General features: G+C 34.0%; 1 protein-coding gene across 1 annotated transcript in view; it reads right to left on the bottom strand.

Moving 5' to 3' along the window:
- LOC145243374 (GPI inositol-deacylase-like) overlaps positions 1-21,397 on the bottom strand; it is a 505,392-nt gene that overhangs the window by 374,074 nt on the left and 109,921 nt on the right. The window contains exon 18 of the mRNA XM_080106197.1: positions 11,997-12,189. Coding sequence (XP_079962323.1) covers positions 11,997-12,189 — 193 coding nt within the window. The remainder of the gene's footprint in view (positions 1-11,996; positions 12,190-21,397) is intronic.

Below are 21,397 nucleotides of genomic sequence, written 5' to 3'. Positions count from 1 at the left end.
TCGGCATTACATAACCCGAAAAGGGTTGATATGCCGTAAAACAAAAACAACCAACCAACCAACCTACTAATGTAACTATCAAGAAAGATTTAATATTAAACGACTTGAATAAGAAATTAATTGAATTTAGGCATGTGCAGAAAGAAGTAAAAATATGTCGGCAAATTGAAATGAACATTTTGCATTTCAACTTGTTGATATGTCTGTATGCGTTATTCATTCATCCAAAGATTTTGCTCGTTATAAACCATCCTTGGTGTATGACTACTATTTCTTGTTAATTTTATTGTTATGTGACCAGTAGTTTAAGAGTGTATCGGTTAGATAAATACACACGCACAATTACATACATCTAATGTTTTAATTATATAGATTTTAGCGGGGGTACCCGGCGTTACCCGGGTGTTTGGAGATGTGTGTGGTGTGGCAGGGAAAAACCCAAACAAAAAAAACAGCCAACGAACGCAAAACTTCTTTAAAAAAATCGGAAAAACAAACCCCTTCCCCCCAAAAAAGGACGGCGTTGCCCGGGTGTTTGGAGGTGTGTATGTAGGGGGGGGGCAACGAATAAGCGAATTAATAACCCGGTTTAAACTTAAAAAAAAAAATCGGAAAAAACAAAACAAATAAAACAGCGAACGGACGTAAAACTTCTTTAAAACAATCGGATGAACAAAAACCAAAGAAAGGAAAAAACAAAACAAAAACAAAACAAAAAACAGCGAAAAGCGAAAAAAAAAAATGGTATAAATAACCTCGTTTCAATATTAAATGTTTAAAAATCGAGAAAAAAAGTATATTTGATAACTGGGATTGATCCTGAAATAATATATCTATAACGACGCTGTCACTTAACCCATCACGCTATAGACGCGTGGATGAAAGTACGTTGGTTTTTATAACATTTAAAACGAATTCAATGTACAACGTCTTTTGCGCATATTGATACATGCGTAAAGCCATCTTCTCATGAAGATACCATTTTTTTTCACCCCTCCCTGTAAAAAAGAAAACTGTTAAGGATGTAAGAATGAATGTTTTGCCCAATTTTTCGATATTTGTCGGGCGAAGGTTCCAGCTTGAAAATGATACCTATCTGGCGAAAATCTGTGGCCCGTGTCGAAAGTTTTTGCGAGACATACAAACACACAAACTCACACACATTTTCGCTTTTATATATATAGACTAGCGGGGGTACCCGGCATTGCCGGGGTGTTTGGAGGTATGTGTGGTGTTAAATAAAAAAGAAACCGGAGGGGGGGGGTAGGATCGAACCTGAAGCCCTGAGGCAAAGTTTGAAAATAAAATCGGCCAGCCAGAATGAGTTACTGAAAGATGTTTGAATTTATTTAAGTAAGAACCAAATTGACAGGTGCGCGCATAGAAGTCGTCGAGCGTGACGATGACGTAAGCAAAGCGAAAGTAAAAAGGAAAATAACGTTAAAACTTAAGCGGGGGGGGTAATCAAAACATTGAAAAAAAAACTAACGTAAGGCAAACGAACGATGTTAAATGTAAAAATCGAAAAAAACAAACAAACAAACAAAAAAAAACAACCCAGAAAAACACACACGTGAAAAATGGCTTATATAAGCCTGTTTCGATATTAAAATTTAAAAAATCGGTGGATACCCGGGTGTTTTTCGGTGTGTGGTCGGGGGTGGATAAGCGAAGTAAAAAAAAAACAAAAAAAAAACAGAAAAACGAACGTTACGTGAAAAATGGCTTAAATAACACTGGTTCAATATTTAAATTTGAAAAATCGAAAAAAAAAAAAAAAAAAAAGATATCTCACACCATGATTTGAACCCAAAACGTTTAGATAATGAACCAACGTGCTAACCGAGTTAACGTTACGTACATGAAATTTAGTCAGTTTTTCAACTATTTAAAGTAAATCAGGTCATGACGTCATCTGACGTATGTGTAGAACTGGTCGTCTTTGCGAGAGGACTGTTTTTGTTGACCCCCCCCCCCCCCTGTCGAAAATTGTCGATTTCGGGGTGGATAAATTAACGTTTTTGGCCAATTTTTCGATACTTTTCGAGCGAAGGATGGGGCTTCAATATGATACCGAGTTTGTGAATTTTCGTCGTGTCTGTCGAAAGTTTTTAGCGGACACACATACAAACATACATGCATACGCACATTTTCGCTTTTATATTTATAGATTAGTGGGGGTACCCGGCGTTGCCCGGATGTTTAGAGGTGTGTGTGTGTGTGTGCTTAAATCAAAACAAAAGAATAAGCAAAGTAATCACCTTGTTTAAATATTATTAAAAAAAAAATATTAAAACTTAAAAAAATCGAAGAAAAAAAAAAATAACGCAAAGCAAACGAACGGTGTTAAAATTTCTTAAAATCGGAAAAACAAAAACAAAAAAGAAAACGCGAATGTGATGGACCCCCCCCCCTCAGAAAAACGAACGTTAAAACTTCTTTACAAAATCCGAAAAAAAAAAAAACCCCAAAAAAACATAGAACGTGAAAAATGGCTTAAATAACCCTGTTTCAATATTAAACCTTTAAAAATCGAAAAAAAAAAAGAAAAAAAAAGACATCTCACACCACAATTCGAACTCACAACCTTTAGATAAAGTGTGCAAAAAACCTGACACGTTACCTGCTCGGCCAGCAACAAGGAGTAGCTGAAACGCGTTTGAATTTATTTATTTAACTATTAAAAACGGAATTGACACGTGCCCGCAATAAAAGTAAACTCTGCTACTTTTATTTGACCTCATTAATGAGGTCAAATAAAAGTCGCAGAGTTAACTTTTGCTGTGGGGCAGTTTTTGGGTTGTCTACCCAACTTTGACTGGTTGTTTCCCCAAGATGTTGGGGAGGGGGAAACCAGCTCCCCATTGTCCAGATTGAATAGCAATTGTCTGATATAAGGAGTTTGGCTCCACGTTGATCAAAGCTGATTGTTTCTGGACGTTCCCCGTTGCGATTGCCGGGAACCTGCCTTAGCTTTGAATTAGTTTCGGTTTTATACAAAAAAGCTAAACGAACACAAGACGGGCTGAAATAGCAATAATTTTGTAAAAATCAACGTAAATAAATCTAGACACAATGCGCATTCGCAAATCTTCGATATTATGATCTAGGGGCTATATAAACAGTTCTAAGCGATAGTAACTCCCCCCCCTCCCCGGGGCGTTGGCGAAAAAAGCCTTTTCAAGACATACAAAAAATGCGGCCGCGCATTTGCCTTTTATATATATAGATAATATACAAAACTTTTATATATATAGATAATATACAAAATCCTCACAGTCTATGGTATTTCACTAACTGGAACAGTTATGCCTTCCTATTGTCAAACCTATTTGATAATGACGTTTCTGAATTTTTGAGATGAGGAATGTTATTTGTCTTATTTAGATTTGTTGGACTACTGTTCTCATCTTGAGTGTGATTTTCACAATGTTACGGTCGATATAACCTTCGACCTTCTTCAAGTATATCTTGTCAAATTCTGGAATGTTTCTATCAAACTCAGGAATTTGGACAGAATTACTTACTTCATGGGGGTAGTATGTTCTTGTTCCATCAGTCATGATTGGACAGAAGTCCTAAGTAATTCACAATTGCATTTTTCGGTTGTCCACACTGAGGATTGAACCTGCAACCTTCAGGAGAATATCACAATTTATTTTTATTTTGTTTTTTTTACCATTGATTTTTTTCAAGTACTCTAACGACTGCGCCATGGGTCCGCAAGCCCCCGTGAAGTAAATAGTAAGAGTTCCGCTCAAAATTCTGTCCAAATTCCTGAGTTTGACCAGATACACCTGAAAAAGGTCGGAGGTTATATCGACCGAAATGTGAAAATCACACTCAAGACGAGAACAGTAGTCCGATGAATCCAAATAATACTATTTGATAATCTGTGAAGCTTGCGCTCTCAACCAGATCATCAGTTTGTCGATAAGTGCAACTACTGCTACCTGCGAAATTTCAGAATTTGTGATCAAGGTTTATTCTTTTAGATCCACTGTGTTCTGATTATGCTTATTTATAAGATAACCTCTAGGAGGATGTGGCTCCTCACCATGCATAGTCATTCACAATAGAAACCAGTCGAGGTCAACTTGTTACAGGCAAAATGGCTGTCTCTTTCCATGTAAATAAGAAGAACATTAGATAAGTGAAAATGAGATTAGGATAAGCCGAGACTCGAACCTTGTAAGCAAGGTTAAGAAATAGAATGTTAGAAATCGGAATGTTAAAAAGGTCTATTGTTCCTATTTACAATGCCTCCCCACCAGGGTCGTTTTTTAATGTGGAGAAAAAGGAACAAAAATAAAAATTGTCTCAGCCGTGAAGGATTTCTCCTCCACTGACAGAGAACAAGAAATTGAAGTGTAGATCTGAAGAACAGATACTACACTTTGATCTGGACCCGAAGGTCTATTGTTAAATTCTATTATAAATAGTTAGATATTGTTTATATTGTAAAAAGAATTGATTGTTCATTCTTTTACAAAACTGAATATTAAAAATGTCAGCAAAAAAGAATGAACAATAAAAATTAAAAATACATTGTTAAAAATAGGTTAGTTGAGAATTATTTGTTGTCAAAAGTGTGTTTGGAAAAACGTGCGCATAGCCACGTGAATTGGTCACATTTGGGAAACACACTTCTGACGTCATAGCAAAAGGGAGATTCTCAATATAGGAGCTAGAGTTAGGCAGCTGAGGCAATAGAGTTGAATCTGCTAGTCAGCAGCGATCAGGAGAGTCAGTCAGTTGGCAGTCAATGGTCAGCTGACCCTATGGAAGCGAAAGAAAGAACACTAAACTATGTAGATCCCGAATTTGAATTCCTGATGTCATCATCATTCGAGCGGTCCTATGAAAAAAGAATCATCTTTGTGTTTTTATAAAACTGTTGTCATGTCATCTTTCAACACACAAATGTGTTGATCATCTTATTATGAATATTGTGTAACCCTTCCAAAAATATGTATCTATCCTCTTCTCTATATGTTTTACAAGAAATATAAGAACTGATATATAAAGGTCTCTCTCCCCCTCATCATTGTTATATCCTCGCTAATATATGTTATAAGAAACATCTCCAGAACTGTATAAATCTCTCCCTCATTGTTAAATATGAACCCTCCACTATACAACAAACTCTGAAATTACTACCCTTTATCCTAAATAACAATAGTATTAATTAAATCATGAAATAGTTAACGTGCTAGATTGAAACAGAAACTGAGAATATGATGCATTATATTTGAGAAATGAGACATAGTTTTGGTTACAGATAGACATAAAATCTTCACTTAAAAAGATATCTTTAGAGAATTAAATTTCGGTATGTATAGCTGGTAGCAATATGAAAACTGGCAGGTGAAAAAGCAAGACATTAGGGCTGCAGTAATTTTCAATAGATGAAATCAAAGGAAGATAAGATATGTAGAGCAGGTGTTAACATTTGGTTGAACAGAAAAATCCCAACTTAAAAAAAACAAACAAAAAAAATCAAACAAACAAAGAAAAAGTATTATTAATAATAAAAGACCATTTGGCAACAAAGATGGATAAGTTTCATGCTGTTCGCTCTCATTAAATATTAATTGTTAAATGGAGAAGAAAAGTTTCCTTGATAAAAACAAAATCTATCAGATTCACTGAACATAAATTTGCATGATAATTCACTTTGAAAACATTATATATTAGTATGAATAGGGGGAGTAATAGTAAGAGTAGCAAAAACAGTAGTAGTAGCATAGTTTGACATGAAGAGCACTTCATGCTAAATTTTGTGGATTTTTCACAATCATCATTAACCTGTAATAAATGTTTTTTAGAGGTAGCAAACTTTAAATGAAAATAAATCACAGAAAATTATTTTTATCATACAAATACATGGTTTATTCAAAAGATTAATTTTTACCATTTATAATTTAAATAAATTTCGGGCATATGGCCAATGTGCATACTATGTAATCTAGATGTCAAATTTTCACAACTTTACACATTAAATTCTGCAATAACAGTTTCAATGTCTTGAAAGTGATCCATTGTGTTTGGTTTATCAGCTTAGACATGAGACTTTACATATCCCCAAAGAAAATAATCTAATGGAGTTAAATCGCATGAACAAGGTGGCCAATTGACAGGTCTATTTCACGAACTTATTCATTCATCAAATGTTTCAGTAAATTAATCAGATCATGCATTGTGTGGTATGTGGGTCTATTATGCTGAAACTACATGATGAATAGCCAAACCAAGCTGAACTCAAAAACAAAAAAAGAAGAGTTGTTCATTTAAAGTTCACAGCCTCTAAAAAAAAATCACCCTATAAAAACAATCTGGATTTTTCTCCTGCATCTACGGTTTCAACATGAAAATAATGGAACATTTTCTAAACAAAGTTTTCACTCTCAACACATATAGCACTTCATAAAGTGTTTTGCAAAACTATGCATACACATTTCATCTCTGTCTAAAAATTATTACATTTACTCCATACAAACTGCTTTTTTTAAATACTTAGTTCCACAAAAAAGGTTGAAATAAGTTTCACTCTCTATCCATTTAAATCCTCCAACTCCACTCACATCACTGGATTAATTCCTTAATAGATATAATTATTTGTAAGCTGTTGTTTATTATTTCATTTTTTCACTCATAATAATTCCAACATACTACACTAGATTTTAAAAATAAATAATAAAAGCTCTCTTGCTTTCATTCATATTGTAACTGGAATCCTGGATGTATTAAAAATATAGGTGAATATTGGAATACTTGATTTTCAGAACTGCCGTCTAAATATTCATAATACTTTTAATCATTCCTTAGAATCCTTGAATAAAATACCAAAAACCTCAGATCATATTCCAAATGGCATCTTGGTCTGCCTTCTAGGCTAATCATAATTTTTGTTTTTCAGTTACTACATGGTGATTGCTTTTTAATAAATAGAAAACAATGGCAAACATTACACGTTTTCTGTTAAAACTAAGTAATCTTAATAAAACTTTAACAACTTTTTATGACGTCTCTATATCCATGTAAATATTATCTTAATTTTCATTTCAGCAAATTTTGTTCCAAATTAAAAGAAAAAAAAAATGGACATTAAGGGTTGTGTTTTCTGTGTTGATTGAATTTTAATTTTAAATTGAAATACGTATGAAAGCCGAATTACAACACAATATTGTGAAAATAAACAAGTATTTGTTTAAAATTAATATATTTCGGAGTTATACTCTTTCATCAGAATTTTATATTTTTTCTTTTTTTCTCGCCATTATGTCGAGTTGAAGAAAAAAAAAAGAAGTTAATGAAGAGTCTGCATGCTGTTATCTGTGGCGGTTTTGAAATGCTGGGAGAATGCATTTGGCAATGCGATTTAAAATTCAAGGTAGTTTGCAATTTTTGTTAAAAAAATAAACATATTTATACCTTCTTCATTTACCAGGTTTGTTTTTTGCACCTGTGTCCTGTTCTTATTTCTGATAAGTCCTGTTGAAACAGAAATGGACTTCCATTTTTTACCCTTTCTATTGAGTATCTACGGTTGCAAGTCACATTATTATGAGCTAGTTAAAGGAAAAACATCTTTCTTGATTTTATTAATGTGTTGGTTGTTCTTTCAACTTGGTAACAACCTTGTCTATTGTGTCTCTTCTATCAAAGATATAATATATGAAACTGCATCTGCTGGTCTGCACATAACCATACATCATTAATATCTAGTTTAAGCAAACACCTTTCTTTCTTAAATTATAGCAATAAATCTTTTTCTTTCTTTCATGATGTCTTGGTTGCTTTTTTTTTTTTTTTTTTTTTTGCACTCAGTAACAACCTTATCTATTGTACCCCTTTATCAAAGTCATACAACAACTAAAAAAAATGATTAACTTCTTAAATCGATGCCTCCATTCAGTCTCGAAAGACAAAGGATACCCCCAGTAGGAGCAGCTGCACATGTAATTATGAGGCAAGACCTCAAACTCCATCTGACAGCAAAGGTTACCTAGTGAGAATACCCTGAACTCTTGTTGCCTCCAGGTGACTTATGACAAAGGCCTAGCAACTGTTAGTCTCCTGCCAGGGTTATGGTGAAATCTTAATCAATGGTTCCCCTTATTTTTCTGTGAGGCAAGGGTTGCGCAATCTCCAACAACATCTCTCCTAAATCGACACTGTTTGAGTCCAGTGGCATGCAAAAGTTCAGGATGACTGGAAACAATGCTGAGATAAGCGGAGAGCACATACAGCACATGAAAATCCCAACTGATCACCCATTTAATACTGACCAGGTTCAACGTTGCTTAACTTTGATGATCCAGCAGGAACCGGTGTGTCCACATGATTATGCCGTATACTTCTTAAATAGTATACAGATATATTCTGTACAATTTATGAACATCTTTTCTGAAAGTGGTTTTCTAACCAGACAGACCATGATGAGTTTTTTGTTTTTTATGATTTGTAGCATTACAGGTTGTTATGACCTCACACTAAATTATGTCGTGTCAAAACATATTTCCACTTATAAACCAAAGACACATGTCTGCACACGGAAAGCAGCACAATGAACGTCTCTGCTGACAGTTTTAAATAATCAGTTTTTAGTCTTAAGTACTTAAACTTAGCAATTAATTATGATTACATTTATTACTTGTCATACAATTATAAAATGAAACAATGTGTTCATTTGATTAATGAACTCTGTTTAAACGACAGCGGAGCATGGGTGGTGTCCGCTGGGAATTTTCAAGGGGGAGAGAAAAAGGATATCCACCCATAAGATAATTATGAAATTATACCAACTTCAATGGCATTTTGAAAACACGTTTTGTTTTTATACTAACAAATCAGCACTTAGTAAGGCCAATGACCATCCGAGAATAAATGGTTAATGAGATTGTCAGTTGGATGATGAACAATACCATGAGAGGATTGAAATGAAGATCGCTCGATAAGTATTTGTTTACATTAGATTTGAAAACTACCATACGATTAGTGGAAAGAGCAGAATTTGATTCATAATTTTGTTATATTACACTTGATTTTCATATATGTCGGAAAGTTAGAGCCAGCTAACATACTTCCTAACTTCTGGTTGGTTGGTTGTTTTTGTTTTATGGCATATCAACCCTTTTCGGGTTATTTAATGCCGAATCCAAAGATTTTGAAGAAAATTTTTTTTTAATAGAATATATTTGTTGTTTTCACGTCGGTTTCTATTTAACTCATAGTTGGGACCCTAACAGGTACTACCACTCCGGGTCAGAGTGGACCTGGGAGCAATGGTAATTAAAGGGTGGCTCCACACTCCCCAAAGCCCACAAGCTGGGGCCCTCACCAATGGATATAGTTTAAGGTCATATCCAGGACCCCCATTGAGGGACTTTTACCCTCTGCAGGGGGGCAGTCGGCATATTCTAATGCCCCACCGACAGGGCCTCCTAACTTCTGGTGTAGGGCTACCGGAAGTGATGACAAGTCAAATCAGTTTCTTCACTTTTATTGTTCTTCAGTATTTCTATTGTGAAGCAATTTCTTGAAATAAAATATAAGAAAAGGACATTATTGAAAAGCATACAATAAAAATAACAAAGTTATACAGATAAAAAATAACACAAACTTTTTGGATAGTCATCTGCAAGAATTCCTGTGGCAGCGAAGAATCAAAGCCAACTATTTTGGGAATAATATCTATCGGGTACGTTATTTATGTTTGAAATTTTGTTTTAATTTTTATACTTTCATAAGCATATATTCATGATATTAATTCAGATAAAAAACTTATTTTCTTAAATTTAAAAAAAGCAACTTTTTTTTTTTAATAATTTCAGAAACATGTTTCTTATAAAATTTCAAATAAAATAAAAACATTTTTTATTTTGTTATTAAAATTGCAAATAGTGAACAATAGTGTTATTATAGCTAACTCTAACAATGTTAGATTTTATATCTAATTATTTTAACAAGTTTGGAACAATTGCACAACAATAAGCCTTGTGAGACAATCTGAGGTGATTTGTTCCTTTTGTCTAATTTGCACATAAAATCAATGCCAATTTAGAAAAAGCAACATCAATAAGTTTATAGATATTCACTATGAAATCAGTATTTGAATATATTTTTTTTGCTAAAGTCAGATGCTGAGAGTCAGACAAAAAAAAAGAAGACAATTTTGACTCCGACTTCTGCAAGTATTTCCAACTGCAGACTCAAAATCCCTGCCTTAGAGATAGGAAGTTGGCTTAAACAAAAACTTGACATCCAATTGAAGACTACAGTTGTTAGAAAAAAAAAAGTAAACTTAAAAATAAAAACATAACACACAAAGAAGTAGCATGCACACACACACACACACACACACACACACATACACAAACAAACAAGACACCAAAAACTGTAAAAAAATAATCTAAATAAAAAATAAACAGACGCACAACTAAAATATAATTTTCAAATGCACAAACAGAATCAATACCACTAGGTGATTGCCTGTTTCGTGCATTTGTGTAAAAGAACGGTTATAATAACTTTCTTTACTGAAAGAGAAAATTAGGGATTTTTTAAAGATTGTCATAAACAGCCAATATAATGAAATAGGACCATTTTTTTCTTATGCCACTTTCGACATTATAGTATAATACATATTATAGATTCCATGAACAAAGCTTCTTTCTTAGAACTGCATACCTGTGGAACTCTCTTCCGTTTCCCTGCTTTCCAGCTGACTACAATATGGTTGTAAACAAGTTCTTGATGAACCGTTTCCCTTAAGTAATCCAATTTATCAAATTTCCACTACTAACGAGTACTATGATATTGCCCCATTGACTACTGTACACTCATTAACCCTTATCCTCGAGTGGTTTTCAGACCTTCATAAGTAGTGACTCCTTTGTAAAAAAAAAAAAAGAAAAAAAAAGAGTAAACACTTTCTATGCACAATTTTTACGTTCACAAATTCCAACTACTACTAAATCATGTTCCTAGTAGGTAAATAAAAACGGTCTTCTCGTGATGACGAGCGGTTCTACGCATGTGCCAGATGACGTCATGACCTGATTTACTTTAAATAGTTGAAAAACTGAACAAATTTCATGTACGTCGCGTTAGCTCAGTCGATTAGCGCGTTGGTTCGTTATCTAAACGTTTTGGGTTCGAATCGTGGTGTGAGATGTCTTTTTTTTTTCGATTTTTTAAATTTAAATATTGAGCCAGTGTTATTTAAGCCATTTTTCACGTAACGTTCGTTTTTCTGTTTTTTTTTTTTACTTCGCTTATCCACCCCCGACCACACACCCAAAAACACCCGGGTACCCACCGATTTTTTAAATTTTAATATCGAAACAGGCTTATTTAAGCCATTTTTCATGTGTTCGTTTTTTCTGTTTTCATCGTTCATTTGCCTTACGTTAGTTTTTTTGTGTTTTTTTTCTCGATGTTTTGATTACCCCCCCCCCCGCTTAATTAAAACGTTGTTTTCTTTTTTTACTTCGCTTATAACAAACAAACCTTCATCGTCATCGTTGTAACGCTCGACGACTTCTGGGCGCGCACCTTAAATAAATTCAAACATCTTTCAGTAACTCATTCTGGATGGCTGATTTTATTTTCAAACTTCGCCTCAGGGCTTTGGGTTCGACCCCCCCCCCCCCCGGTTCTTTTTTATTTAACACCACACACACCTACAAACACCCGGGCAATGCCGGGTACCCACGCTAGTCACTTATAAAAGTAAAATAATTTTTTAAGGGGGGGGGAATAAAATGAAAAATTAAGGTTATTTTATTTACAGTTGCACCACCTGACCTTGTGTCTAACCCCCTGGCAAGCAGGTAAATAATATCTTATTTTCTTCTTTATTTGAATAACCCTGTTCAATTAATACACAGGTGCCATTGTATTAGATTTTTAAATTTTAATCAGTTCATATTTTTTTTGTAAAATATTTTAAACAATTAAAAAAAAAGAAATACAATTCTGAGAATGCTTACCATTGCTTCTTGATTGGCAATTATATGGCTGGAGTGAGAAGGTATAAGCTTTAAGTATGGAGTCCATCTTGTAGAACTTCATTTGGTAATACAATGCATTATGGGAGAAGGTGAAAGGCAAGTTGAACCAGGATGGAAGGGGGCTCAATAAATGACGGCGATTACTAGAGTAGAACTCTGTGCTGATGGCAGACTAGAAAAAAAAAAAAATGTCCATGTAGGAAAATTTGTAAAATTTTACTTAAAATTGAAAAAAAAACAAAAAACAAACAAACAAAGAAACAAAAAAAACAAAAAGAAAACACACACACATGTATATATAGACCTAGGTAGTAAGTTTAAAACTTTATATATATATATATATATAGTAAGTTTAAAACTTACTACCTAGCTCTATTTGTGTATTGAGCACTGTTGAAGTAAATACTGGAAATAGATACATAATATTAATAATAATAATATATATCTATGAAAATGCATAAAAAATGAATACAAAAAGTATAAAAGTTTATATCTTTTCTTTATTCAATTTCTATTGGTGACCTGCAGGAATACAATTTTTTTTTTTTTTTTTTTTTTTTTACAAGAACAACATTTTCAACCATACCTTCGGTCTTCCTCAGTGTATATGTATCTCACACACAAAATAACACCTTTTGCAATCATAATAAAAAAGCTGTAGTAGTAGACAAGCAATTATTTAGTCTATACTTCCTTTTTTGTAAGACATTCACAGCAAGAAACCATCTTACCAGTAGAATTACAAAGAACTTACTTTTCTATCTCTATGCTTAGCATTAAATTAAATTTGCATGAACAGAGTTTCTTTCCAAGAAGTTCCCATTTGTGGAGCACATTACCACGGGAGTGTTTCCCTGCAAACTATGATATGATGATCATCAAATAGAATGCGAAGAAAAACTTGTCATATGCAATAAAATGTTTTTCAAGATAGATATGGTCAGTGTGGTTCTCGAGTGGTGTTAAAATGTTTCTTGACCTCCTGGTTCCCGAGAGAAAACAAGTGGATGAGTTTTTCGCATGGTCTGCATACAGAGGATACTCTTGTAATCGAGGATTAGCCCATTTAGGGCTGACTTCAGGTTTGTTTCTACTGTTTCAAATGTACTCTCTTGGGATTTTACATAGAGATGAACCGCTCAGTGTTCCGATTCACTGGTTAGTCATTAGTGTAGACATTATACAGCAATGGAGCCAGCACATCACTTTGAAGTAAGCCATTCTTTTGTTAGTGCCAATAACTTTGTTGTTTTGAGTAATATAAAAACCCCATCCATCCATCTATAGCCCTTGAGCCCCTGGAGGGACATAGGCCATCTACAACTTTTTGTAGATGTTTTTGTAGCGAGGAGTTCTTTTTTACAGGGTGAGGATGCTGGCCCCACGCCCAACCTTCCGAGAAGGTACATACAGCGCCTAGCCTTCCCAAATGGCCACCCATCTGGTAATGACCAGGCTCAATGTTGCTTAACTTCGGTGATCTGGCGAGAACCGGTGTGTCAACGTGATTGTGCCGTACTAATATAAAAACCCAGTGTTTCAAAATGGCTCCGATGATGTCTGTGAGTACTAGATCTTTTGTCAGTTTCAAGATCATTTTCAGGATGAAATGGTGGTTTACAGTGTTGTACATGGCAGACTGATCAACAAAGATTGCTCCTTCAGTTATCAGTCATTTCTAAAACCAATCTTTGATGAGCTGAGTGAGATTCAAGAGTTGACTTGTTGTGGAATTGCCAGAATCCTGCTTGATGGCTGGGTCAGCAACTAAGGCCAATCTGCTGAGAACTAAGTGCTCAAACAGTTTAAATGAGTTAAACAGGTAGCATAACAGAGAAATTATTTAGAAACTCCTTGGTGACGTTTCAGGCCTTAACACATGTATAGTTGAATTGACCACCGTGAAAAACCACTATATAATCAGACATATCAAGTTTTGTTGGGAAATATGAAAAAAGAGCTACAAAAAAAAAAAAAGGGGCGTTTTTAGCACTAGAAGTCCCCAGGGATGCAAACCAGAATTTTGCCAGGGTTGCCCACACTGGATTTATATTAAGAACAATGGGCTCCACCTTTTGGCCAAGTTTCAAAAAAATCTAATGGATGGATCAAAAGTTATGGGGCAAAATGTGCCATTTTAGGGCATTTTTGACCTCTTTTAAACCACTGGGGATGCAACGGAAATTTTCACAAATAATATTTTTTTACTGTGCACATCTATTTAATAAAATACAATTTGTGGCAAAATTTCAGGAAAAACTAATGGACGGTTATCTGGCAATCGTCCGGACTAACAGACGCACGGACGCCACTGAAAACCGGAGGATTAACAAAGAAAAAAAATAATAGCAAATATGGCATACAGAAATAGTGTCTAATTTTCCAAACAAGATCTCTGGTCTGTAAAATTGGTAATTTGTTTTAAAGCATAACTCTTTTCAGGTTATTTAATGGTGAATTCAGTAATTTTGTAAAAAAATTAAAAAAAGAAACAACACATCAGTAAGAAATTTATCACATAATCAAACAATTACAATGAGGTTGGACCTTGTACCATTAAAGACTTGACGTTCTTGGTTTTCAGGTCCTGCTATCTCTGCTGACACAATTGCATCAATTTGTTAAACTCTCCTGATCTTAGCCAGATCTTGCAGCATTATGATCATATGGCAGTGTGGTAGCCCTATTTTTTTTAAAATTCAATAACAAACATTTGCAAATAGAATTCCCAGTACATGTCTGTCGTTAATGTCTTTCAAAAGTTCAGCTGGATATGCATGACACATGATATACAGTCAGGTCGATTTTGTGTAAGTTCTGATGGCCCAAGTCATTTACTATTTCAGGACATCTTGGATTACACGTGTATGGAAGGAATAGGTCTGGTTTTCTGTATTTACAGAAAACTGCTTTGTAATAATTTCAACATGCCATGTAAGCAGATAATATAGTTTTCACCTGAAGTGTGCAAGTTTAAAAGAACCCTAATCAACAAAAGCCGCCTATGACTTTACTTATTTTAACATGACATGTAAGTAGGTAATAATGTTTTCACCTGAAATGCGTGGATTTAAAAAAATATCCTAATCCAGATAAACACTATATGATTTTACTTATTTTGAAATGACATTTCAGTAGGTTATGTTTTCACATGAAATACGTTGGAATTTGTACGAATTTCAACATGGCATGTAAGTAGATAATGTTTTCACCTGAAATGCATAGGTTTAAAAGATTCTTAATCAACAAAAACAAAAAAAAATCCTTTGATTTTACTTATTTCAACATGACATTTAAGTAGATAATAATGTTTTCACATAAAATACGGATATATATAGTGTCTGCAGTAAGTTTGTCTGCAGTTTAACTTGTTGCTGGCTATCTTGCTCTTGCTTGTTGCTGGATCTCAATATTTTGAACGGACAAAGCTAAGACTCTGTAACATCATCTGTGTATAGATACTCCCTCAGGCATTTGTCTATTAAAATGGTCTAGTGGCGATGGAAGTCATTTTTGGGCTCATGGGCTTTAAGTGTCTGAGGGAGTGTCACTCGTCTGACAAGACGTTGCAATCATATATATATATATATATATATATATATATATATATATATATATGCTAGCAAAAGTACCCGTCGTTGACTGGGTTCAAAAGCAGCCTACAGAAAATGGACTCTGATTTATGAAAGTATGATAGGTTATGAAAAGGAAGGGTTGTAAAGAGATAGCTTCGAATTTGGGAATATCAAAACCAAAGCAAAATATGATGAAAGTAAAAATAAAATAGATAAACCCCATAATTTATTATACCATACCTGTTCACACTGAAACACTTATCACAATATTCTGTGGATCTATATTTAAAAATCTTGTTAAACTTTGTGACATATTTCCATTCTATGGAGGTTAGGCGCGAACGAACACCCCATAATTTTATACCATATTTCTTCAAACTGAAACATAATTATCACAGTATATTTATGCAGATAGATATGAAAAGTCTTTATTAAAGTTTGTGCCTATTTCCATTCTATGGAGGCCAGACGCGAACGCAGACCCCACAATTTTATTATACCATTCCTATTTAAGTTAAAACATACTTATCAAAGTATTCTTATGTACATCTATATCAAAAGCACTTGTAAACGTTTTTTTTTTTTTAATTTTTAAATTTTTTTTATTTCCATACTTTGTGGACCAGGCACGTATGCAGACCCCACAATTTTAATGAATCATCATTATGCTAGACCAAACATACCCATTCCTGTGTCTCGATACATCTATCATTATATGTGATCAGTTTTCTATAATAGTCAACCATATAGGAGCCTATTCGTGACCAGACACACACAGACATTCAGCTTTATATTATAGATATATAAAATGAATCAATGACAAAAATCTATATTCCAAATGTCATGATGTTGACTAGCATACAAATTATTCCTTTAATTCAGTTGACATTTACAATTCTTGACAGTATCCGTTTCGTAGCCCAAAATCATTCACTTAATCTTTATATCAATCAATGAATCTATTTTGCCCTTAACTCATCAGAAAAAATAGCAACTATCAATCTACCAATATACACTTGTGCCCGATATTATTCATACCCCTCCTTGAAAATTGAGTTTATTAGGTGTAACTTTGTAAGAATTTATTGTTTACGTCCATATTGATACATATTCTTAATAAACCTCTTCTGATCATTTTCGTCATTTTAAAATCTCGGGATACTTGTAATAAAAGAAATATACAGCTATTTATAAAATCTGCAATGTTCAAAAATAATCATACCCCCTTATTTTTTCAGTATTAATCGAGTTTCTGACTGTTTGTTTCCTGTTTGATTCTTATTTTGAATGCTTTTATACAACCTTTGATTAATTTCATTTCGTTTTTTGCATTTTTCAGAAATTAAAATGATATCAACTAGAAAACCAATAAAAGAATAAAAATTATTAGAATGGGGAAGAAAAAAGAGCTTAGTAATGATCTTAGGACTAAAATTGTGAATTCACATAAGGATGGTTTAGGTTACAAGTCAATTTCCAAGAAATTTGAGGTCCCTACAGCAACAGTACAGAGCATCATCAAAAAATTCCAGAGCCACCACACAACAAACAACTTGATTGGTAGAGGAAGGAAAAGGAAACTGTCTGCTAGAGCCACCAGGAATATTGTAAGAAGTGTTAATGCAAATCCAACCACCACTACTAAGGACATTTTAGAAAATCTGGAGTCTTCTGGCATAAAAATATCAAGGCAAACATTGCAAAGGACTCTGCATGAAAATGATCTGAAAGGAAGAAGATCAAGAAGGACTCCATAGCACACCGGAAAACACCTTGCAGCACGTCTAAAGTTTGCTAGGACCCATGTGAATTCTCCAGAGTCCGTTTTCTCAAGTATTTTGTGGACTGACGAAACAAAAATTGAATTGTTTGGCCATATGGATGCTTCTTACGTTTGGAAGGAGAAAGGAGAAGCTTACAACCCAAAGAACACCATACCCACGGTGAAACATGGTGGTGGTAGCCTAATGTTTTGGGACTCCTTTTCGGCTAGTGGTCCAGGTAGTTTGGTCAAGATAGATAGAACCATGAAGAAGGAGCAATATTTGGAGATACTCCAGAAAAACATTAGACAGGATGCGGAGAAGCTCCATTTAGGACCAAACTGGGTCCTTTAACAGTATAATGATCCAAAACATACTGCCAAAATAGTCAAGAAATGGTTTGAGGATAATCAAATTAATGTTTTGGAATGGCTTAGCCAGAGTCTCGACCTGAACCCTATCGAAAACCTCTGGCACATATTGAAAACTGAGGTTAAAAAGCGGAAACCTAGAAATTTGAGGGATTTGGAGAACTACTGCATTCAAGAATGGTCAAAAATCAGTGTTGATGCTTGTAAAAACCTTGTTGATAAATATCCAAAACGGCTACAGGCAGTTATTAAGAATAAAGGGCATGCTATTGACTATTAGTAAGAGAGGTATGAATAATTTTGAACTAGTGCCATTATTGTTTTTCTTTGTATAATGTTTCAAACTTGCATAATTTATTTATTTGTTGAGTTTAAATTAAATGCTTATGCTTGATTTATTGTTTGAAATCCCTTTAATATTGTCTACCTTCTGGTTTGAGCAATATTCTTATAGAAATCTCAAAGATCCGAGGGGTATGAATAATATCGGGCACAAGTGTATATATATACTCCTATAAATTTGTTTTTCTTTTGTGTGTATTGATATTCATATCAAAAACACTGTTTTCTATTTATTTAAAAAGAAAATACAATTTTCTTATATATGGGTTGTGGAATTGCATTCACTAGCAAAAGATCTAGCTAATTTGCATATTCTTTTAAACATTCATTTTAATTAATTCCCTATTAGTTGCTTCGGTTTTCTAATGGGATAATCATCTTTAGTTAACTATTATGTGTAATTATATTCATGCAGATATTCTACATGATTTATACTTGCATAATATTTGTGTAAAAAGTTTATAGTAAACACAAAATTGTTTCCAGATATATTTATGCATACGTATATATTTTTGTTTGAAAAATTTTGCCTACCAAACTCCTCCATGAGTTTTTGGTCTACAGACATGAAACTATATTATATGAGGTATTTGAATCCATGCGAAACTTGGGTTTCAGCTCAGAAAAATCAGTGCAAAAGTGTGAAAATTAAAAAAAATAAAATTTGCCAGGTGAAGGTCGAACGCTGGCATTAGGAACGCATAACGTAATAGTTATTGGTTCATGTTTTAATTTTAATAGCCCAGTCATTGACGGCAGGGGCAAAATAAATCATTAGCCTAACGTTTTAGCTTTCGATTCTCGGTGGTGGCGTACAAGTCTTTTTTTTTTTTTAAATCATTACTATATATTGCATCCAATCTATATCTCTCTCTCTCTCATATATATATATATATATATATATATATATATATAAAAGTGAACATGTCTGTGTCTGTCTGCCTGTGTACATTTCCTTATGTAATAACTTAATTTTTAGTCTACAGACTCGAAATTTGATATACAGGATACTGAGATTTGGGAAAATCTATGTGATCGGTTTTCAACCAGAAATTTGGCTGTTAAGGGGTCAAAGTTCAACGATTTTACTTTTGAGAACTCTATCAAACTTCTCCGACAATTTTGGGCCTAAACACTCGAAATTTTAGATATAGGTTCCTTGGACATGGATCTAACTTAATAACTTGATTTGAGCCCAAAACAATAAATATTAAGGGATCATAATAGGGGTCAAAGTAAAAAAAATTTACCGGTTTTTTTTTGCTCAGCATACACCTCCAAACACCTGGGCAATGCCGGGCACCCATGCTAGTATATATATATATATATATATATATATATATATATATATATATATATATATGAAAGAGATGAGTCTTGTGTTGTAATTTATTACAAGGAAAACATCTGAGAAAAAATAACGATCTGTGTAATATATGCCCCCCCCCCCCCCAGTGCTTTTTTAGTTTTACTCTCCTGAAAGTAAAGTATGACTGACATTTTATGAACATATAACCTTATTATACCATGGTGATGATGGTGATGGGGAAGAGAATCTGTTATCGACTGAGCAAATTTTGAACTATTTCTGCTTTGTAAATTTATGAAGTTGATATTAAATGATCCAAAAAGGATTGATGCGCCATAAAACAAAACAACCAATCCAAACACAATGAAGATATTAAGGACTTGAAGCGTAAAATCTTTTATCAAAATTTCTGGATTTGGCATTAAATGATTCCATAAAAGGTTGATATATCATTAAACAACCAAATCAAACAAAATCTATATATCTATGAAAGTAAAATTGTCTGTGTGTACATTTCACTACCAAACTACTCTGTCAATTTTCATTCTACAGACCCGATATTTGACATAAGGGGTATTGAGATTTGGGAAAAATTTTTTTAATTGGTTTTCGGCTAGAAATTTGGTTGTCAAGGAGTCAAAGTTAAACGATTTGACCATTGAAAACTCTACCAAACTCCTCTGTCAATTTTGGGCAGAAACACTTGAAATTTTAGATGTAGGTTACTTGGACATGGATTAAACTTTTTAATTTGATTTGAGCTCAAGACAATGTTAAAGGGGAAAAATTGGGGTCAAAGTTTAAAAAAGTTTGACCTATGCAGTTTCTACCAAAGTACTCAGCTAATTTTTGGTCTAAACATTTGAAATTTTACGTAAAGGGTATTCAGACATAGGGCAAGCTTTATAATAGTTTTTTGGCCGAAAATTTGGCTTCCAAGGGATCAAAGTTCAAAAGATTTGAAATTTGCAGTCTCTAGCAAACTATTCAGCCAATTTTGGGTCTAAACATTTGAAATTATACATGCAGCAAGCTTTTTAATTAGTTTTGGGGCAAAAATTTGGCCACCAAGAGGTCAAAGTTGAAAGACTTGATCTTTGTAGACTCTATAAAACTACTCCATTAATTTTGAGACTAAACACTTGAAATTTTGGATATAGATTACCTGGACATGAGTCAAACTTTTTAATATCTCTCTCTCTCTCTATATATATATATATATATGCACATAAAGTTATGAACAGTACATAGGGCCCAAACAAAGCCGGGCTGAACACATATTTTTATGTTTGTAAAACTTTTATTCATTCAAAAAAGGCATAATGCCACTGAAGCATAAGGGGCCAAATTTATAGAGAATCAACATGGGCTGAAGAGTTCAGCAGCAAGATGTTGGTTCGCATTACATTCAAATTTCTGCACGTTAGTACGGTTGGAAAAGCAGGGAGCAGGAAGGGAATTCCAAAGGCAAGCAGTCTGAGGAAAGAAGCTATATCAAAGTCTCTACAGTGAAGGAGTAAGATTTTATTGTTGGGTGGGTCAGGATTATTTTGTTTCGAAAATACAGGGTGGAATGATAAAATTATCACCCTAGAAAAGACAATATTATTCCATTTCCGTTTTTCCAGTTTTCTTTTTTGCTGCAGACCACCTACCAATTGGCTAGTTGTGTACAAATACCAAAGGCGATAGGAGCATTCTATCTATACTCGAAAGTGACACAATGTTCAACGAGTGAGATTGGAAATGCACCGCTGTACAACTCATGCTCTCTACCGATCCAAGTTATGACAACAGGACCATTGCCAGCACCCTCAAAATGAAAATCTGAACGGTTCAACGCTTGAGGGTACAGCTCAATGAAGTTTCCAGCCTCGGTTATGGTCTTTGGTGCGGTTTCAAGTGAGGGCTACATTATGTCACCTCACATCTTCAAAGTCAGCTTGAAAGTAAACACCAAAGTGTACCTGGATGTGCTGAAGAGTGTGGTGATCCCCTGGAGCAATCAGGTGGCCGCTGG

This window comes from Euprymna scolopes, chromosome 22 (assembly GCF_053919585.1).
Source record: "Euprymna scolopes isolate OS-2025 chromosome 22, ASM5391958v1, whole genome shotgun sequence".
Taxonomy (NCBI): domain Eukaryota; kingdom Metazoa; phylum Mollusca; class Cephalopoda; order Sepiida; family Sepiolidae; genus Euprymna; species Euprymna scolopes.
This window is presented reverse-complemented; position numbering and strand designations above follow the sequence as displayed.